This window comes from Lagopus leucura, unplaced genomic scaffold (assembly GCF_019238085.1).
Source record: "Lagopus leucura isolate 7727_CA_CO unplaced genomic scaffold, USGS_WTPT01 Super-Scaffold_100001, whole genome shotgun sequence".
Classification (NCBI taxonomy): Eukaryota; Metazoa; Chordata; class Aves; order Galliformes; family Phasianidae; genus Lagopus; species Lagopus leucura.
Genome location: NW_024962262.1, coordinates 74,700,571 through 74,717,473, shown reverse-complemented (window position 1 = coordinate 74,717,473; position 16,903 = coordinate 74,700,571). Strand labels below are relative to the sequence as shown.

Below are 16,903 nucleotides of genomic sequence, written 5' to 3'. Positions count from 1 at the left end.
GTTTTACATACCTCACTCAGCTCCATTAAAATCCCAGAAGGGAAAGTTTCTTTCAGGGAGTATGACTGTTGTACAACCAGAAACCCCTACAACACAGCCATATTTCATTCTGCCAACCCACACACCCATACCACCTGAGACACAGCTCTCATATTGTTCAAGTGATGAGCACCAACAGACACAGAACTCCAGTTATGAGGAATAAAAATACCTATGGAACAACCTATTGTCTATCACAACTCTGCCTTATAACATGATTGAGAAAGAAGAGTCAAGTTACCCTTCTTGTTCACATCCTCTTCCGTCATTGCTGACTGGCACAACGTTTTTACAAGTTCATGACAGCTGTTGTTAGTCAGGCCCTGAGCATCCATCAGGTGAAGCATGATTGAACTGAACAAACAGAGCTCTTTTAAGTGTCCCACTGCCCCACTGCTGGCCTCACAGATCCGACTGTAAAACCTGTAGATGTTGTTCCTCAGGGTCTCATCCCTGAGCACCTCCTGCACTGCCACTGGGTGCGGCAAGATGCAATTCTGCAGCCACTGCAGAGTCAACGAAACGTTCCGCATATTGAGGCTGTGCTCAACCATAGACTTCACCAGCCATTTTGTTACTATGTATGCGGATGCACAGGTCAGACTGACTGTTTCATCTGCAAGGTCAGCAGATTTGAGGGGTTCTTCTGAATGTTTGGTAGGCAGCGCTGGGAAAACGGGCTCCCAGTGGACAAATATGGTGCTCAGATCCTCTCTGCATTTCTCCAGCTCAGAGATGTTCAGATCTGCAGCCATGCAGTCTTCTCCTGTCTTTCTCCTTTTTTGACTGCGACGCGATGAGGCTTGGGATTTGCTCTTTTCTTTAATATTTTCTGTAAGAAGAAAAACAACATCACAGTAAACACCAGGTCCTCCAAAGGACTTTTTTGTACCAAATTATTCAAGAAAGACTGATCAGTCTGGATCAGACTTTCAGTTGCTAAAAGGGTAAGCAGTAGCCTCATTTAACAGCTTACACAATTCAGAGCAAATAGGCTGCAGTGACTCCCACACTGAAAAACTCTTCTGAACTGGATCACCTAAATTTGAAGTGAACAATAAGGCCAGTGACGCCCTGGCCCAATGCTACATGAAATCACAGCAGCATTTCAGAGGTCTATGAGATGCAGTTTTGCCAGTAAGGCTACATTATTTGCCCAGGGAAGCTATGGTGCCCCATCCCTGGAGGTGCTTGAGGCCAGGTTGGATGGGGCCCTGGACAGCCTGAGCTGGTGGGGGGCAGCCCTGCCCACAGCAGGTGTTGGGGTGGGTGGGCTTTGAGCTCCTAGCCCAAACCATTCTGTGATTTTATGACTATTTACACCAGATCATGAGAAATTCACACATCACAACTCTTCGGGCTAGTGGAGTCACAGCACACACCAGCTCAAGGAAGGAGACACCAGCATAGATAAACTTCTTAACAATGCAGGCTAAAAGAGCAAAGCATGCCCTGCTCCAACATAGCTGCATCCTGACTGAGTGTGGCTGATAAGTGTGGGATGGGAATTTTTCACATACCAAGTGCACTAAATCTCCAACCAAGTTTTATTTTAAAGCTCTTTCACTTTTTGAGAATTGACTGCTCTAAAGCTTCCAGAATTGTGTTAAAATTAGAAATCACTACAATATAGGTCTGAAAATTGGCTTCCCCCATTTCCATTACCTCCTCCCCCAAGCTGCATCTGATTGACTATAGTTATTAATACTTCTTTCTAGGAAGCTTGCCTAACTTGCATGGTTAACATACAGCAACCTTAACAGTATTAATCTCCTTCTATGTTGTTAGTACTTACTAAGCAGTTCTTTGATCTGGTATTTCTGAGCAAGATTCTGCACATCCTCTTGGAGCTGCAGGTCTTTTTCAATGATGCTCCACTTATGCAACAACAGCAGGATGTCTTTGTTTGAGAGAACACTGCCATTCACAGTGAATCGACTCATTTCTTTAAAGGCCTCCACAACAAGAGCACGATATCCCAGCACAGAACTGAATGTAGTGAAAAACTGTGCCAGCTTGGCTTGATCTAAATTAGTCCTATAAAAATAGTAACAGAAGCACCATGTATTTTTCTGGATGCTAATGAGTAAAATGCAATAATAAACACAGGTTTTCCTCCTTCTACTCTCCTCTTACAATTCTCCACTTCTATTTCTCGAGGTACCAGTATTAATTTCATTCCCACTTCATGCTACTGGGGTCTGGCATACAGCTCATGGAACACAGCCTTTGCCCTCCCAGCTGCAACAGCCAAAGGCATATGGCACACAAGGAAGAGGCCAGAGGTCTGGCACTTCATTTTGCATGTATCATCAGAATTTTGAGAAAATAAGTAGAGTTTCTCAAAATTGTGGCAATACTTCTCTGCATGAAGAGCTGCAGGTGCTATTAGGAATTCAAACAGAACTGTTTATCTACCTGTTTGCATACTGCTTTCCCTGCTGCAGCTGCTGCACGTGGGCTCATTGAGTGTGCAGAGAAGGGACTAAAACCTAATTAATACTGCTGTGTAGAACCCTGCATGACTTCATATAATTTGCAGGCATGGTTCAGACACGAAAAGAGCCCAACACATTGGAGAGCATGAAAGATCCCTGCAACAAACAGCACCACCAACTGCAGGCACTAATCCAGAAGTAAAAAACAGCTTAAAACACAGCAGCTTAAAAATAGCTAATTACTAAGGATGTAGAACTTGATGGTAACCATGCAACAGTTGTCATTTTGTTCCCAGTATATTCCAGCAGCTGCATCTTCCTGAAAATCTCACTGAGGTTCATGAGCTGACATTCAGACTGAAGGGGAGAAGAGCATTACCCTCATCAGAGACTGAGATATTCTCTCAGCCTTCGTAAATTTCAAACTGGACAGAGCACAGTATGCAAACTTCTTTAAAAAGAAAAACGACAACAAAAACAACTTACCGAATGAGTTTAACTAAAGTGATCAAAACATACAGAAATTCGTTTACAAGCTGAATAGGAAGAAGCTTCCTGTTCTCCTGCGGCTTTTTCTTGCTTTCTCTCTTGCTTCCTATATTTGTCAGCCACAGAGTATGGACTAAGGAAATGATTCTATTTAGCAGCTTGTTTTCCAGAAACCTGAAAAACCAACAAAGAAAGGAATAAATACCCATAGGGAAAACAGACTTTAAGCAGAAACCAGTCTGCATTTCAGAGAGGGCTGCATTCTGGTGCACGCTGAGAGCAGCTACTTCACAGCCAGGACCTGTCAGGACTCGAGGCCCACGAAGCCCCAGCAGCGGAGACCCAGGCTGCTGCCTGCCCTCAGACAAGGGAAAAACCCAGCACCTCCTCCTGCCACACTGCAGTTGGGGAACAGCAGTGCATTACAGCCCTCGCACAAGGCTAGCGATTGCTGACTTGCACCTTTCTCTACAAAGGCAAGGCAATCCATTCAGTCACAGCCACTGACACCATTTCCTTAAAGCAATTGCTGTTCAAGACATCTTGGGTCCTTATATTCCTAAGGCTTTAAGCAACAACAGCAATGCTTACAGCACAGTATCAGAAGTCACATGTATTAAGGAGGAAAAGTAAAAAGAAAGAAAAAAAGCAATCATTTTTGCACAGAGGATGTGAGAAGAATACTCATCAAAAGGACAAACACCAAGTAACCACTGAGTGCCAGAAGCCAAATACACAGTCTTCCAAATATACTACATGATATCAAAGAGAGGTGGCTAGTACCCTAGTACCAGCTCCTGAGAACTGTTTGCACTCTGCTGTTACCATCATGGGGCATTCACTGGGACCTGTTCAGGCTGATCACAGCACAGATGATCCTGACAACTTGCTTGAACCTGCCAGGAGAATCTATGCAAGAGAGATTGTGCACATATATGTGCACATGCGTGCACACATCTCAGAGAAGCAACTGGAGTGTTACAGTGAGCTCAAAATCAGTGTCACACAAGTACTCTATCAGAGGTCCTACACCAGGTTGTGAGGTGTGGGTATTAGACAGATTTGGGTACACAAAAATAACTTTTTTCTTTTCTAAGGTTTTCAGAAACATGAAACTCTCCTCCTACTGCAATTTGAAAGTGCCTTGATTTTGTTTTTAGATACACAAGGGAACACTTCATAGTTCAGCAAGTTCTGCCAGTATGGCCTTAGGTGCCAAATATCAAGACCACTAACAGAGTCATTTCTGTATCTGCCACCCTTTGTTTTCATATTCAGTTACATAATTATTTCCTGCACGTGGGACAGTAGAATTGTTCTCATTTCACCAATATTTCCCTAGTTACCTTTTCTCTAAGACATGCAGTACCCAGGTTAGGAGGCTGTGGTCTTGTATCAGCTCATAAGCAGCTCTAGTGACACAGGCAGCATTTTGTAGCACTTCTAGAATGTGGTTCTGAAACAGAAAACAATTTGTTCTTTACAAAATTAGAATATAGTCAACATCTAGTTACTACTCATCTTTCGGAAGGATGTAATTAGCAACCTGACTGGTATCTGGAATCCAATCAACTTAAAATATATCCCCAAACACCGCATGTTCAGAGAACAAAAGACATTCTCTTTCCAATGTTTCATACACACAGACACTCATCTTCAAGGAAGCAAGACAGCTTTCTCTCTGTCCAAAATTGTCATAGTTAAGTGAGATACTTTAAACAGTGGATTTCTCAGGATGGACGATTATAATCTTAAGAGCTGATGGCCTCTGAACTTTCTTCTTCTTAATGCACTGCACAGATAACATGCTAATTAGGGTATCAACAAAACTAAAGTCTGCAATGTTTTCCACAAAGCAGAAGAAATAAGACTGTACAGCCAGACCATCAGCTGATGAGAGTGAGTGAAGGGCCCCATCCAACCTGGCCTTGAACACCTGCAGGAACGGGCACCCCCAGCTTCCTTGGGCAGGGTCCTCTCCTAATTTCAGGGCTCATATATGTGACTGGTTTAGACATAAGAATTTCCCTCTTCAACATGTACAAAATCAACAATGAAAAAATTTTCAAGAGGGAAAGGGAAGAGTCAACTGATCCATTCTGCTTCATATTTAAGATATTCAAACCACATCACTTGATTTATCTTTACTTATCTTTAAATTCTTACCTGTGAGCCTTCATCACACAAAGGACTGTTGAAAAAGGAAAGAATGACATGGAAGATCCTCTGGTAGTCATAGAGCTGGTAGCAGTGTTTATCACGCAGCCCTTCCCCAAGAAGTCTGAGAACCCAGTCACGTTCTATTTTGTGCTACAAGTCATAAAAAACAGCACCATCAGACATTTCAGAATGATAACTGCTCATTAAGCACAACAAACCAGTAGCCTGGGAATGCCAGCACAGTGCTCAGCAGCTTCTTCTGGACTTTTCCACTTTCACCCCCATTACATTTAATCAATAACTACATCCATCAAGAACAGCTACTCTACGGCCCAAATACGCACTGACAATGGGACTTGTAAAGTTGCTGTTTCTAAAATATCTCAATCACCCTCCAGTTTAAACTATTAAACTGAAACGTGAATTGAATTAGCTGGGGCAGAACATTCTGCTTGTTGTGCTGTACAGTACACAGCACAACTCATGATTTCATTATCTGCTCTTATTTAAATAAAAAAAAAGGAAAAAAGAAAGCCAGAAACAATACTTCCCATTCAAATATAATACAGAGCAATGATCTCTCTAATTATCTCTGAAAGAATAAGATTTGATTGCATTTTTATGTCGTTTTTGTATTCTTTTTGGAAGAATAAGTGGATATCTATGAAGGGATTCTTAAGTTACCTCAAAGTCAAAACTGTAGAAAAGCTGGAAAAACCCTGGTACTTTCCTCAGGTCCAAATACTGGTGTGACAGAAGGAACCTGTTGATCTTTGTATACATGTGCTCCTCTGTGAAGAGAAACAATGGCTGGTTATTGAGGAGGAGGACAATGAACCCAATATACAACCACACAGAAAAATAAACAGAACCAATATTTTCAGCTAGCTGTCAAAACAGTGTGTTAGCTACAGCAAGGAGAGCTTGTGCTCTAAGGCTGACTGTATTGTTTGAGCTGGACCAAACTACTTGGAGGGGAAATTCAAACTCAACTATTTTTTCCAGGGCTGCTGATGTTTGGTCAGGCATCATCCCACAGGGCAAAGCAGGTATCCCAATAGAGACTGCCTTCCAGACATGTTCAGTATAGTCCTATGCACATTCACAGTCACCTCACAACTCTGTGGCATCAGCTGTGCTCATGAAACACGGAAATAATGTAAGAAAAATGCTACTGAGCAAATGAAAAGTAGGAGTTGTGTCGCATCAACGTTTCATAGACAAATGGTATTTAAAGGCCTCAATTTCAGGTGCAGTTACCCATGCAAACCTCCCAGAGAGCTTGTACGTGGCATATCAAACAAGGTGAGAGGATAACAAACAATGGACGTACGTTAAAACATGATACTTTCAGACTAAATGTTAGGAATAACTTTTTCCCATTTAAGAACAGCAAGGCAGTGGAATAGATTGCCCACAGGGGTTGTGCAACCTCCCATCCTTGGGGGCAGTCTATGATTCAGTCTGGAAGACTGGATGTTTCCTAAGGTAAAGCCCTGAGCAAAATTAACTGTCTTCAAGGTTGGCCCTGCCCTGGACATAGCATCTAGCTAAAGATTTTGTGAGGTCCCCTGTAACCTTGATGCTGTTTCTCCTTTGCAAAGATGACTTAATTGATTCAGTGCCTAAGGACAAAAGGTTACTCAGGCCAACTGACTCTGATCTGCTGAACAGGACACACAGACTTTCACTTGTATAGTCCTTTAATGATCTCCACCCCAAAATTCCAAGGAGGTAGAGTTGCCATCTTTAATGGACGCAGCAAAAAGTCACTTTCCAGTCTTCCAGCAATAAGGCAGTCCAGGCAAACACTGAAAGCTTTTCTCAGAAATACAGGAAAGCACGCTTTGTGGCTGCTGCCACTCTCACGGTAACTCAGCCTCCAATGTCAACCAAGGACATCACTCCATGCACACCCACCCTCCTCTTCAACATGCCAGAAATTCAACATGTGCAATAGGTTACAGTACCTGGCTTCAGCATCTGCTGTGCCACACGAGCAATGTAGAGGGTTAGGGAGAAGGTAAATCTGAGGTTCTGCTGCCTGATTCCATTTTGCACAGCATCCATGAGATACAGCAACTGCAGCACGAGAACCCAGGGGAGATAAAGCTTGAATTATCACCCAAACAAATACAACAGCAGAGCATACATACAGAAGTAGGGTTTTACGATATTATGAAGGCCATAATCAAATACCAACCGCACTGGGATTTCTGTTCCTACAAATGAAGACGTTATGAATTTCTAAATGTGTTTTCCCCTCTTTTTCTTCCCAATGAATTCAGAATCACAAATGCAAAAGTGATAGAAAACAAGTAATGGAACAGAAGATAAGAAGCTGCTTTGGGCTCTTACCACGTGCAAGCAGGCAGGTTAGTAAGGCAGCAACTCTCCCCTAAGTGTCTATGACCTAAGATGTCTAACCTGGCAAACTCTCAGTGGAGCTCAGCCTTACCTGTTTCTGCTCTCGAAAGCGAGCTCCTTCCAGATGAGAACGAAAAGAAGCCAGGACAAAATATGCCGCTGCTCTCATGTTGGAATCATAGCTACTAAGGGCAGCCACCGTTAGGCCCAAGGCATTGACTTCAACAAACTTGTGACATGCTACTAAACATTCTGTGAGCAAAGGAGAAAAAGAAAGAAAAACATCCAGTGCATCATACTCACGTGTTGTAAAGTATATAACAGCACTACAATCCTTATTAGAACTTCCACTCATAAACACCAATTTCTAGATCTACTTCCCCGAGCTCCTGTTTCATCAAGAGCCATACGCTCCTTCAGCTAACAAAAGCATCCTGCAAATCGCTCAGCAAGAATTCTTTAATAGCACTGAAGTTAAGGTGGTTACTCATTTCTTTCAGACAGATATGAATCTGTCTGGCAGACCACACAAAGTTAGCAGTAAATTCTCTTAAGATATTTCATATCCTACTGTTTCAGGAAAACTAAGTGCAAGAAAGAAGAGGAGGGAAAATTCTCTTCCTCATTATTGTCTGGGTGCTTGGTAAGTCCGGGCATGAAAGCAAGATCAGCACAGACAACAGAAAACCTACCTGCAACTAAAGAGTTTTCATTATACAATGGATAAGAGAGTAATATCTAAATAAGTCATTAGCCACTTTAGAAAAACTACTGTGATCATGCAAGCATGGGTGATTCTGCTGGTAAGGCATGTTCCTACCAAAGTGCTAGGCTGTAACCCAGCAATGATCAGTAACCAGCCAAACAGAAAACACTCTTGAACCTACTATTTATCTTCCATAGCATTTTGTCATCAAGATGCTGAGTTTCTTTTTTAGGGGCTGTGTGTTCTTGGCTTGTGCCACTGCTACTCACAGGGGCTGGCAATGACTTGATGTAAAACCTCCAGACTACCTCCTGTGCTATCTGTATTTAACAGTCACAAAGAGATTGATTAGGAAAACCATCTCTCACTGAAAACATGCAATAGTATTTTCCATCCAGCTGACCTTGGAGAGCACACTGAACAACTAACATCAAATAACAAGCTAATACGAAAAGAAAAAAAAAGTTCTGTCTCTATCTGACATACAGTTTGTTTAAAGTACCTTGAGAATCATGATGGAGAAGCTTTCCACAAGATGCTTATCAGAGCTAAACTTAGACAGAACTTGCTATCTGCCCAACTCCAGACTCACTTTTTACCCAGTTAGCATGAAACACTGTGCAGTAAGTCTATGTTTTTAAATCCAGCAGTTGTATAACATCTGTGCACAGGGCACTGTGCAGCCAGTACAAAGAGCAAATAACTAAAGAATGAGGAATTCCAAAAGCAGCTGACATGGTTTAGGAGCACCATGGGACTCAAACGCACAAATCACTTGTGCCTTTTAAAAGGCTTCTTTGGGAACACTCACAAAATCACATAGAGCAGTTTGCAACTAAATACAGGATGAGGACATACAAAACAGAAACTGCACTGTAAGAGTTTAAGTGAACAAGGAAAGACCAAGAGTGATTTCAATGATAGACAGTTATCAACCAGCTAATTGCTTGTGATGTTGTTGTGGAAAACAAAACCCATTAGGCACGCAGTGGTTAACCACAATCAGCATCAGGAGGGAGCTGGTTAGAAATGCCTTACGATCTATTTCCCACTTTGATTTTTAATAGCCCTTGAAATAGGCAGTGTGCAGGTGAGTAACAGCAGGGATGTGCATACACAAAGCAGTCACATAAAAAAAAAAAAACTAAGTGAGGCTAAGCAAGTAGTTTTCAAGCACTATGCAGACCTCACTAAACTTTCCAGAAATACTGAACACAGGCATAGTCACATCCATGATGGCCCCACACATCTGTGTGATGGACTGCAGCTGGGGCACTGTCCTGCCTGTTCTGCAGGATACAGCTCTCCATAGTCACCAGAAAATACACAGCTTTTCAGTTGGGAATATTCTCTACTGATCTCTTTTGTGCTTGTTTTATAACTGCACTGCCCTGTTCTCTGGACTATACAGAATCAAGTTCAAAAGGTAAGATAATATAAATCTGTATCTAATTTTTAACTCTAAGCTGGTTTTAGTTCCAGTTTAAAAACCTCTCATCATTTTAAGCAGATCAGCCCCTCCACACAAGGTTCAATAGCTACATTTGAAAACGTTATGAGGGAATACTTAGTGTTCTGGAAAATAACAGCTTGGTGCCTATGCTGCTACATAGTTCTAAGTACCTAAATCCCACTAGAAATACTGCACTATTTGGAAAAGTGCTTTAAAAAGACTTAAAGAGCAATTATGCCTGGTTACCTTTTAAGCCACTTTGAAATTACACTGCAGTTCAGTAGGTGGTTAAACCATGTATATATTTCTCCTTTCCAAAGCAAGCAATGTGATTTCTTTGAAGTATTAACCCTCAGACTTTAAATAACAGCACTACAGATGGAGCCATGCAGCTCCCACAGTAGAGTAAAATCAGACAAAATGTCAAAGAGGGAACACTCAATTTACCTGGTCTGGTCAATTCACTGAAGAGCTGAAGCAGAAAACATGGATCATAGAAATCATCAAGATCCTTGACACTTTCATCTCTATACAGTGACTCTTGTACCTCCTGAAACCAAATGCAAACCAAGATGATGTAAGGAACAACACTGATTTCCAGCTTGGTTTCAAACTGTCCCAACCATCTCATTCCACTATACAGCAGCAATTCTAAATCTTGCCTAAATCTAAATCTAACACAACTTGGGCCAAGGCATGCTTCAGTTTATACTTAGCTTTCACTAACATGGTTTCAAAATTATCAGAAAAACATAAAGAAGCATTTTAGCAAACTATCAAAGACAAAAAGAAGCTCACTGTCAGTGAATACTTGGACAGCCAAATTTAACATCTTTAAAAGTCAAATTCTGATGACAGTTACACATGGCAATATATAATCACACCTACAGACAAGATGTGGTCTCACTGCAAATCATTTGAAAAATAATTCTTTCATTTCAGGCAAAAAAAAAAAAACCCAAAATAAAAAAGCATTCAGCAAAGTGCTCCTAGCTAATTAATTCCCTTTTATGAATGTAAATGTCTATCCTGATGTAAACGAATGGCAATATGTTAGATGAATGCAAAACAAAAAGAAGGACTGAAGTGAAAGGCTTTTTTCGTATCACAGGAAGGATTATTCAGCACACTAAGTCACAGCACCTCTGATGGCAAAAGACGGCGATGCTGAGGGAAAGACAGAACTGTCTTCATCATCTTATCTCGATCGAGCAGACACAGGATCTCCTCCATGCTTGGCTGCTGCCATAGTGACTTCCCTAGACTCTTGCAAGTCTTGTGATGCTCCACAGCAGCTGGACCCCACAGCAGGATTCTTAAACATTGTTAAAAGTAAAGGCATTAGTCAACAGGCTGATAGCACCAAGCAAAAAGTAATTACAGAGGCTATAAATTAGTATTTAAATTTTCCCTTCACTTCTTCTCATTATTCTGTGGCAACTTGAAACTAGAATTCGTTTCCCTGGCAACACCTTTTTCATCCATCCAAAAGCTTCTCAAATTCAGTCTGAGGGTGTCTCATTAACTATTTCCTAACCTGGTAATTCAAGTCAGAGCTTACATTCTCACAAAAGAGGCTTCCTCTTATAAGCTGTAAATACAGGTAAGAATGATGGTAACTGCATGGAGAGAGCGATCAATATGTAGTCAATGAACGTTGTCTCAGCTGCAACTGATATTTCAAACCAGCATCACAGTGTTTCAGTGACACAACATTCTTACACTCCTCCCAACTTGCCCCTCAAACCCCACTTACTGTACTGACACTGATACTGTCATTTACTATGTGGGTACTACCACCAGCATGCCCCTCTGTCAGTGAAGCAAGTGGTGGGATGGCGTTGGGCTCCTTATCACCCAGAACCTGAATGCCCTGTAACACAAGCTGGGATCTGCTGGGTAGTCACTTTCCCTGAATGTGCTCTATATTCACTCAAACTCTTCAGTGCTGAGTAGCCAGTGTCTGGTCACCAATTCACTTCAGGGTACAGTATGAAATTGTTTCTCCTTTAAAAAGACTATAAATGTTTGGGGTCCTAATTGCCTCTGAGAACAGTCTCCTCCAATTTAATACCCTCCCAGTGGCAAACACTTTTGGTGAAGATTTATGCAGCATGCAACTACTGCCAAAGCCCTTGCTTCTGGAAGCTACTTCAATTGCCTTTTAACAAGAACTTTCATTTACTGTTCCACTTTATAGTCTGCAAAGATTATCTACAGTCTCAGGCAAAGCTCAGGAAGGAAATTAGGCTTCTAATTAAGAGTCCAGTCCCTCTTCAACTGCCTGAGCTGGTACTTTAAGTATCATTTGATATGGAAGAGACCTTTAAAGGCCATCTGGTTCAACTCCCCCCTGCCATGAACAAAGACACTCACAGCCAGATCATGTGCTCAGAGACCTGTCCAGTCTGACCTCTAGCTACATGCATCTTAATACAAAAGGTTACACATCACTTCTTCACTGGCATCTTCCTCCCCTCTACAGCAAAGGGCTCTAACAGAACATCATGCTCACAGGAGCAAGGGCAAGGGTTATGCTGAGTAGCAAATGATGTATACCAAGAGAACAGGAAGGAATCCTACACTAGCAACTAGCATACTGGCCTTCTACTGACTGGGGCACTCATTAAACACTGATGCTGCAGATACCCATATATGATCCCTTTGTCCAAAAGCCTGGGCAATATGAATTTTACCTTTTATCCATTTTCCCATTTTCATACGAAGAATGTTTCAAAAAGCAACATTCACCTCCAAGTTTGACCTTGCTCACTTATTTTCTCAGTTAAAAATAAGACCCTGGAAAAATTCCAGCTGTGAGACTGCTTACTTGTGTATAATAGGTCAAATAAAGGAAGGAGGTCAACTTACCTGGAATTTATAAGACTTTGATTATTCTTCTCATATAACTGAAGCAGCAGCAGTATCTTCTGATCTAAAAAAGAAAAAAAAACAAAAACAAAAAATGAAAGCTATAGTCAGTCATCTATGAAGATGAGAAACAGATCTAGTAGGAGTACCTTTCCCAGGCTGACATACCTACAGTACTCAGCGTAGCCCCATAGGCTCCCAGCAGCACAGCAAGGTGACTGCTCTCACATACCGAAGGGTCAAGTTTCACAATTGTCAGCAGGATATCCACCAGTGCCTCTGAAATAAATGCATGCAGGTTTAAGTAGTTTCACAACTACACCAAAGGACGATTAGGAGACAGTTGAAGGCAAAAAAGGAACACGTTTTGAAGAAGTTTAAAAAGCATTTCCAAGGTGAACAAGCAGATGTTACTGTGAAGCAAGCTTCACAACGTGGCATACCTCCCTGCCAAACTTTTCTATGGACATACATTTGTTACCTTGGGAAAAAAAGAAAAATGAAGTTCCACACTCTACTCTGCCCTGCCACTGTTCCATCCTCTCTTGGGAAAGATTAAGGTAACAGGAGTTGCAAGGAGTAAAGACACACATCTCAGCAACTTTCCCAAGGCACTCCAGAACACAGAAAATCATGCTCTAGCTGCAGTAACTTATCAAAATGTTTCTACAGCATACACGTAAAGAGCTGTCTTCACTGCAGAGTCATTTAGCAAGCTACAGTAACTCTGTCCTGAGTTGTACAGAAGTTATTTGCCTTTGTTTTATGACTAGCTGAGGAACAGATGAGTAAGTGATTAGGTTACTCAAAGTCAAATAGGTTATCTGTAGCAGATTCAAGATCTGAATGCAGATCTCTCTGCTCCCAGTATCTGAAAACACACAGGCTATTTCGCCCAGTACCTACAGGAATGTACCAAAATAATACACATCATAAAGACACTGGTCTAAATGAATGCACTTTTGACACCATGCTTATTAATTACTGAAGTTAGCTCCAAACAATCCATTCTGCTGCTTTGCAGAAATACATTCAGATGGCAACATACATACAAAATCTATTACTTGTTAGGACCCAATTTGTATTATTCATGGAAGGGCAGTGCTAGCTTTCAAGAGGAATATCAAATATACATGGAGTAAATTAACATTCAAGATAGAGTTTGCAAACAACTTAAAATCTTCTGCACTAACCATTTCTAAAATAAGGGCCTCTGTCACATAACTCTAAAAGAGTCTGCATGCACTTCAATGATCTTACTTACAACTTCACAGAAACCAAAAGAATCAATTCAAGACTTCAACAAGATTTAAAAAGGAAAAAAAAGAGGCACAAACCTGCCTTAACAGAGTTTCTGAAAATGTGAGAGTTTAAAACTGGCAACCACAAAATGAATGTGAACACCTGAATCCAAACACAGGTAGAATTTAAAACTAAATGCTAATATTCTGGAATTATCTAATAGCTCTGCAAGTATACGTGGGTGGATAGGTTCCTGGATGGATAGAATATAATGGGAGAAAGATAAGATTGCTAAATATAGTTAAATGGAAGGAAGGAGAAGAAAATATACCTCTTGTCTGGATGTTCGTGCCATCTTCTTCTCTCGACCTCAGCATGGCTGACAAAAATAGAGAATGGTGCGTGACCATCATGTGAAGTTTGGAGAGCTTGACTAATCTCTGACTAAGTGAGGATTCTTCCTTGTATAAAAACTGAATAGCAGTGTTCAGGAACTTCAGAAATGCTTCATCTCTGTAGCGGTACCTTCAGAAGTAAAGATCACAAAACAGTTACGGAATGTCTCTCCCTCAGCCATTCTGCTTTAATTCCTTTTAGGCAATAACTGGTATCCTGATCAACAAAAGGTAAGAGGATGGGACACAGTCACACTTGTAGCTGCAATGAACTTAACAAAGGATGAGAATTTCTCCTACTAATCCATCAGACAGCAGCCCCTCACATCAATGATTTTACCTCAACAGAAACTATGATTATCCTCAATACCAACTTCCTTTGATTTCTTTTCTGTAAGTGGTTTACATTAATGGTGAAAGATCTGATTTATTTTCATTCTGATAGTACGTAAGAAATATCTTAAATGAAAAGGAGCATAAATAAGCATGAGGCTTCTTTACGCCAATCAAGAAGGTGGTCCAACTATCCAGTGTTAGTTATTCACTCTGGAGCACAAAATCCCAGTGCTCAGACTTCAATGAAAACAGCTCATGAGAAGCAAATAGCACCATCAAATCTAAGTGAGTTCAAGAGAGACAGGATTTATCCAGGGTGCAGGACAAGGCCACATGAACTGAACAGCATTTTTGGTGCATCTCAGTTACTTACTTTAGTCCCGTCTTCACAAGACTGTACCAGTCATCTGGGTCCACTTCTTCAACTAAGCTCTGTGCATGCAGTAAACAGAAAGAGATGCTTATGTTTAGTATATAACGTTTCTACAGATCACGACCAGCAATTTCTGTTCCAGAGACCCATTAAAAACACGCAAGCCAAACATGAGACAATTAAAGGACAACAGGAAAGAAAACTCTTAAGACACAATAATCCCACCTCCTGATTCAAATGAAACTGCAAGTATTGTTTTGTTGGGTCTGGGAATGAGGAAGCACATGAGCTGTATGCAATTAAAAAGCCAGCTGGTCTCTAGGTATCCAAAAAAACAACCAAAAACAAAACAACCAACAACTATCTTTAAACTCATGAGGCTCCCAGAATTCGAAAGGATTACAATGCTGGCAAGTCAAAGAGGCTGTTACTCAGGTACTAGAAGAGTACCTTCACATACTTACAGAGTACTTAACTAACAACTGCACATGACAAGCGGGTACGACAGCTGGATGAGCTGGGTGTACAGTATGGTCTTTAATAAATTCATCCTCCCTAGAGTACTACAGACCACAACATGAACAATCAGTTTTCAGAAGGCTCAGAACTGCGTATGCCAGCAGTCCTGGCAATGCTAAGCATTAACCTCATCAGGCCTGTACAATCAAGATTAACGTTATGAGATGGCCCCTCAGGTCCTGCAAGACCCCAGTCTGCACAATCAGGTCCTAAGAGAGAATCTCACGAAAAGCCAGCAAGAGGTCAAATGCAACCACTGCCTGAAGAAAATTCCAATTTTTTTCTGTCCTTCATGGATTTGCTTACCCTACACAAGTGGAAGAAAAAAAAAAAAAAGCAAAACAGAGAGAGAATGAGCCAGCAGGTGTGTTTTGTGACCAAATTCAACTAGATTTCTGCCACCTACTTCTGAGGATGTGGCAGGTGGGTCTTGCCAGAAGTGTCTCTATGTTGTCACTTTTGTTTTTTGTTTTTTTTAAGTAAAAACATCCATCAACAAAAACATCCAAACTTTCGATTTTTTTTTATCTTAAACGCTTTGAACACTGGTTTTCAAAAAGCACTGTTGGTAGAAACCTATCATCAACAACTCAAAACTGGTCCTTACCAAGGAGTGGAAGGACAAAATTAACTTTGTAAAAAGCTGTTAAAAGCCTTCAGAAGCCTTAAGTTATTTTTTTTGTTTTATAAGTCCAACCTGCATTTACCCAAGACACAAACACAAAAGCACAATAACACATATCTATACAGTCACAATCCTGGATGCCAGCAATGGACATTAAAAAGAAGTCTCACCAGTAATTCTTCTAGCCTCAGTAGCAGTGGCCTCTCCACATCTTGCTTGCTTTCATCTTTACAGCTGTTGTACATGACAACTAATCCTTTCATGCAGGCTGATAAGAGGCCTCTTCTCCAGGAATGCAGCTCTTCAGAGTTTTCAAGCACTCTAGAGATGGCATCTGCTACTGTCCAACTGCAGAAATATGTATTTTAAAATGTTACATCAAGCTTTGTGTGTAGCCTAAAGCTGTGCGGCTGCCAAGCTTAAAGCAACAGATTCTCTGAAGACGGCATTACTGTTCATAATATTTCCATTCACGTGTATTTATTACAATGCTTTATGAATCAAACTTTGCCACAGAACAGGGATACAGGACTGCCTACCTCTCATTATTTCCTGCTTGCTCAAGAGCAGCAGGGAGCTGGTCCATAAGCTTTCGCAGCCCTTTGCTTTGTGAAGACGGCAGTAACTTTGAAAGAATTTGCAGCTTTACAGTGACCTCATTGTCAGATGCTTCTGTGTCTTGAAGTACACCAGAGATCTCTTTCCACATAGCCTTTCTCAGGACAGGTAGAACAGCTGAGACAACTGCAGAGAGAAAGCAGGGGGCATCAGTTTCACCAGAAGTGTTAAGCAACAACTGACATAATTAGAAAAATTCCAAACCACTTCTCTAATTAAGCCCCAGCTCACTCAGTTTCTAACCATTACGCTACAGTTGCTGCTAAACTGCT

The 16,903-nt window shown here is 41.2% G+C and overlaps 1 protein-coding gene across 1 annotated transcript in view; it reads right to left on the bottom strand.

Moving 5' to 3' along the window:
* The window catches only part of URB1 (URB1 ribosome biogenesis homolog), a 45,382-nt gene that overhangs the window by 1,546 nt on the left and 26,933 nt on the right, over window positions 1-16,903 (bottom strand). The window contains exons 23-38 of the mRNA XM_042866548.1: window positions 16,553-16,757; window positions 16,184-16,361; window positions 14,870-14,928; window positions 14,097-14,290; window positions 12,692-12,802; window positions 12,524-12,587; window positions 10,796-10,967; window positions 10,100-10,202; window positions 7,585-7,745; window positions 7,097-7,208; window positions 5,811-5,917; window positions 5,133-5,276; window positions 4,313-4,422; window positions 2,964-3,140; window positions 1,835-2,076; window positions 281-871 (exon numbers count right to left, since the gene is read on the bottom strand). Of these exons, the coding sequence (XP_042722482.1) occupies window positions 281-871; window positions 1,835-2,076; window positions 2,964-3,140; window positions 4,313-4,422; window positions 5,133-5,276; window positions 5,811-5,917; window positions 7,097-7,208; window positions 7,585-7,745; window positions 10,100-10,202; window positions 10,796-10,967; window positions 12,524-12,587; window positions 12,692-12,802; window positions 14,097-14,290; window positions 14,870-14,928; window positions 16,184-16,361; window positions 16,553-16,757 (2,730 nt within the window). The remainder of the gene's footprint in view (window positions 1-280; window positions 872-1,834; window positions 2,077-2,963; window positions 3,141-4,312; window positions 4,423-5,132; window positions 5,277-5,810; window positions 5,918-7,096; window positions 7,209-7,584; window positions 7,746-10,099; window positions 10,203-10,795; window positions 10,968-12,523; window positions 12,588-12,691; window positions 12,803-14,096; window positions 14,291-14,869; window positions 14,929-16,183; window positions 16,362-16,552; window positions 16,758-16,903) is intronic.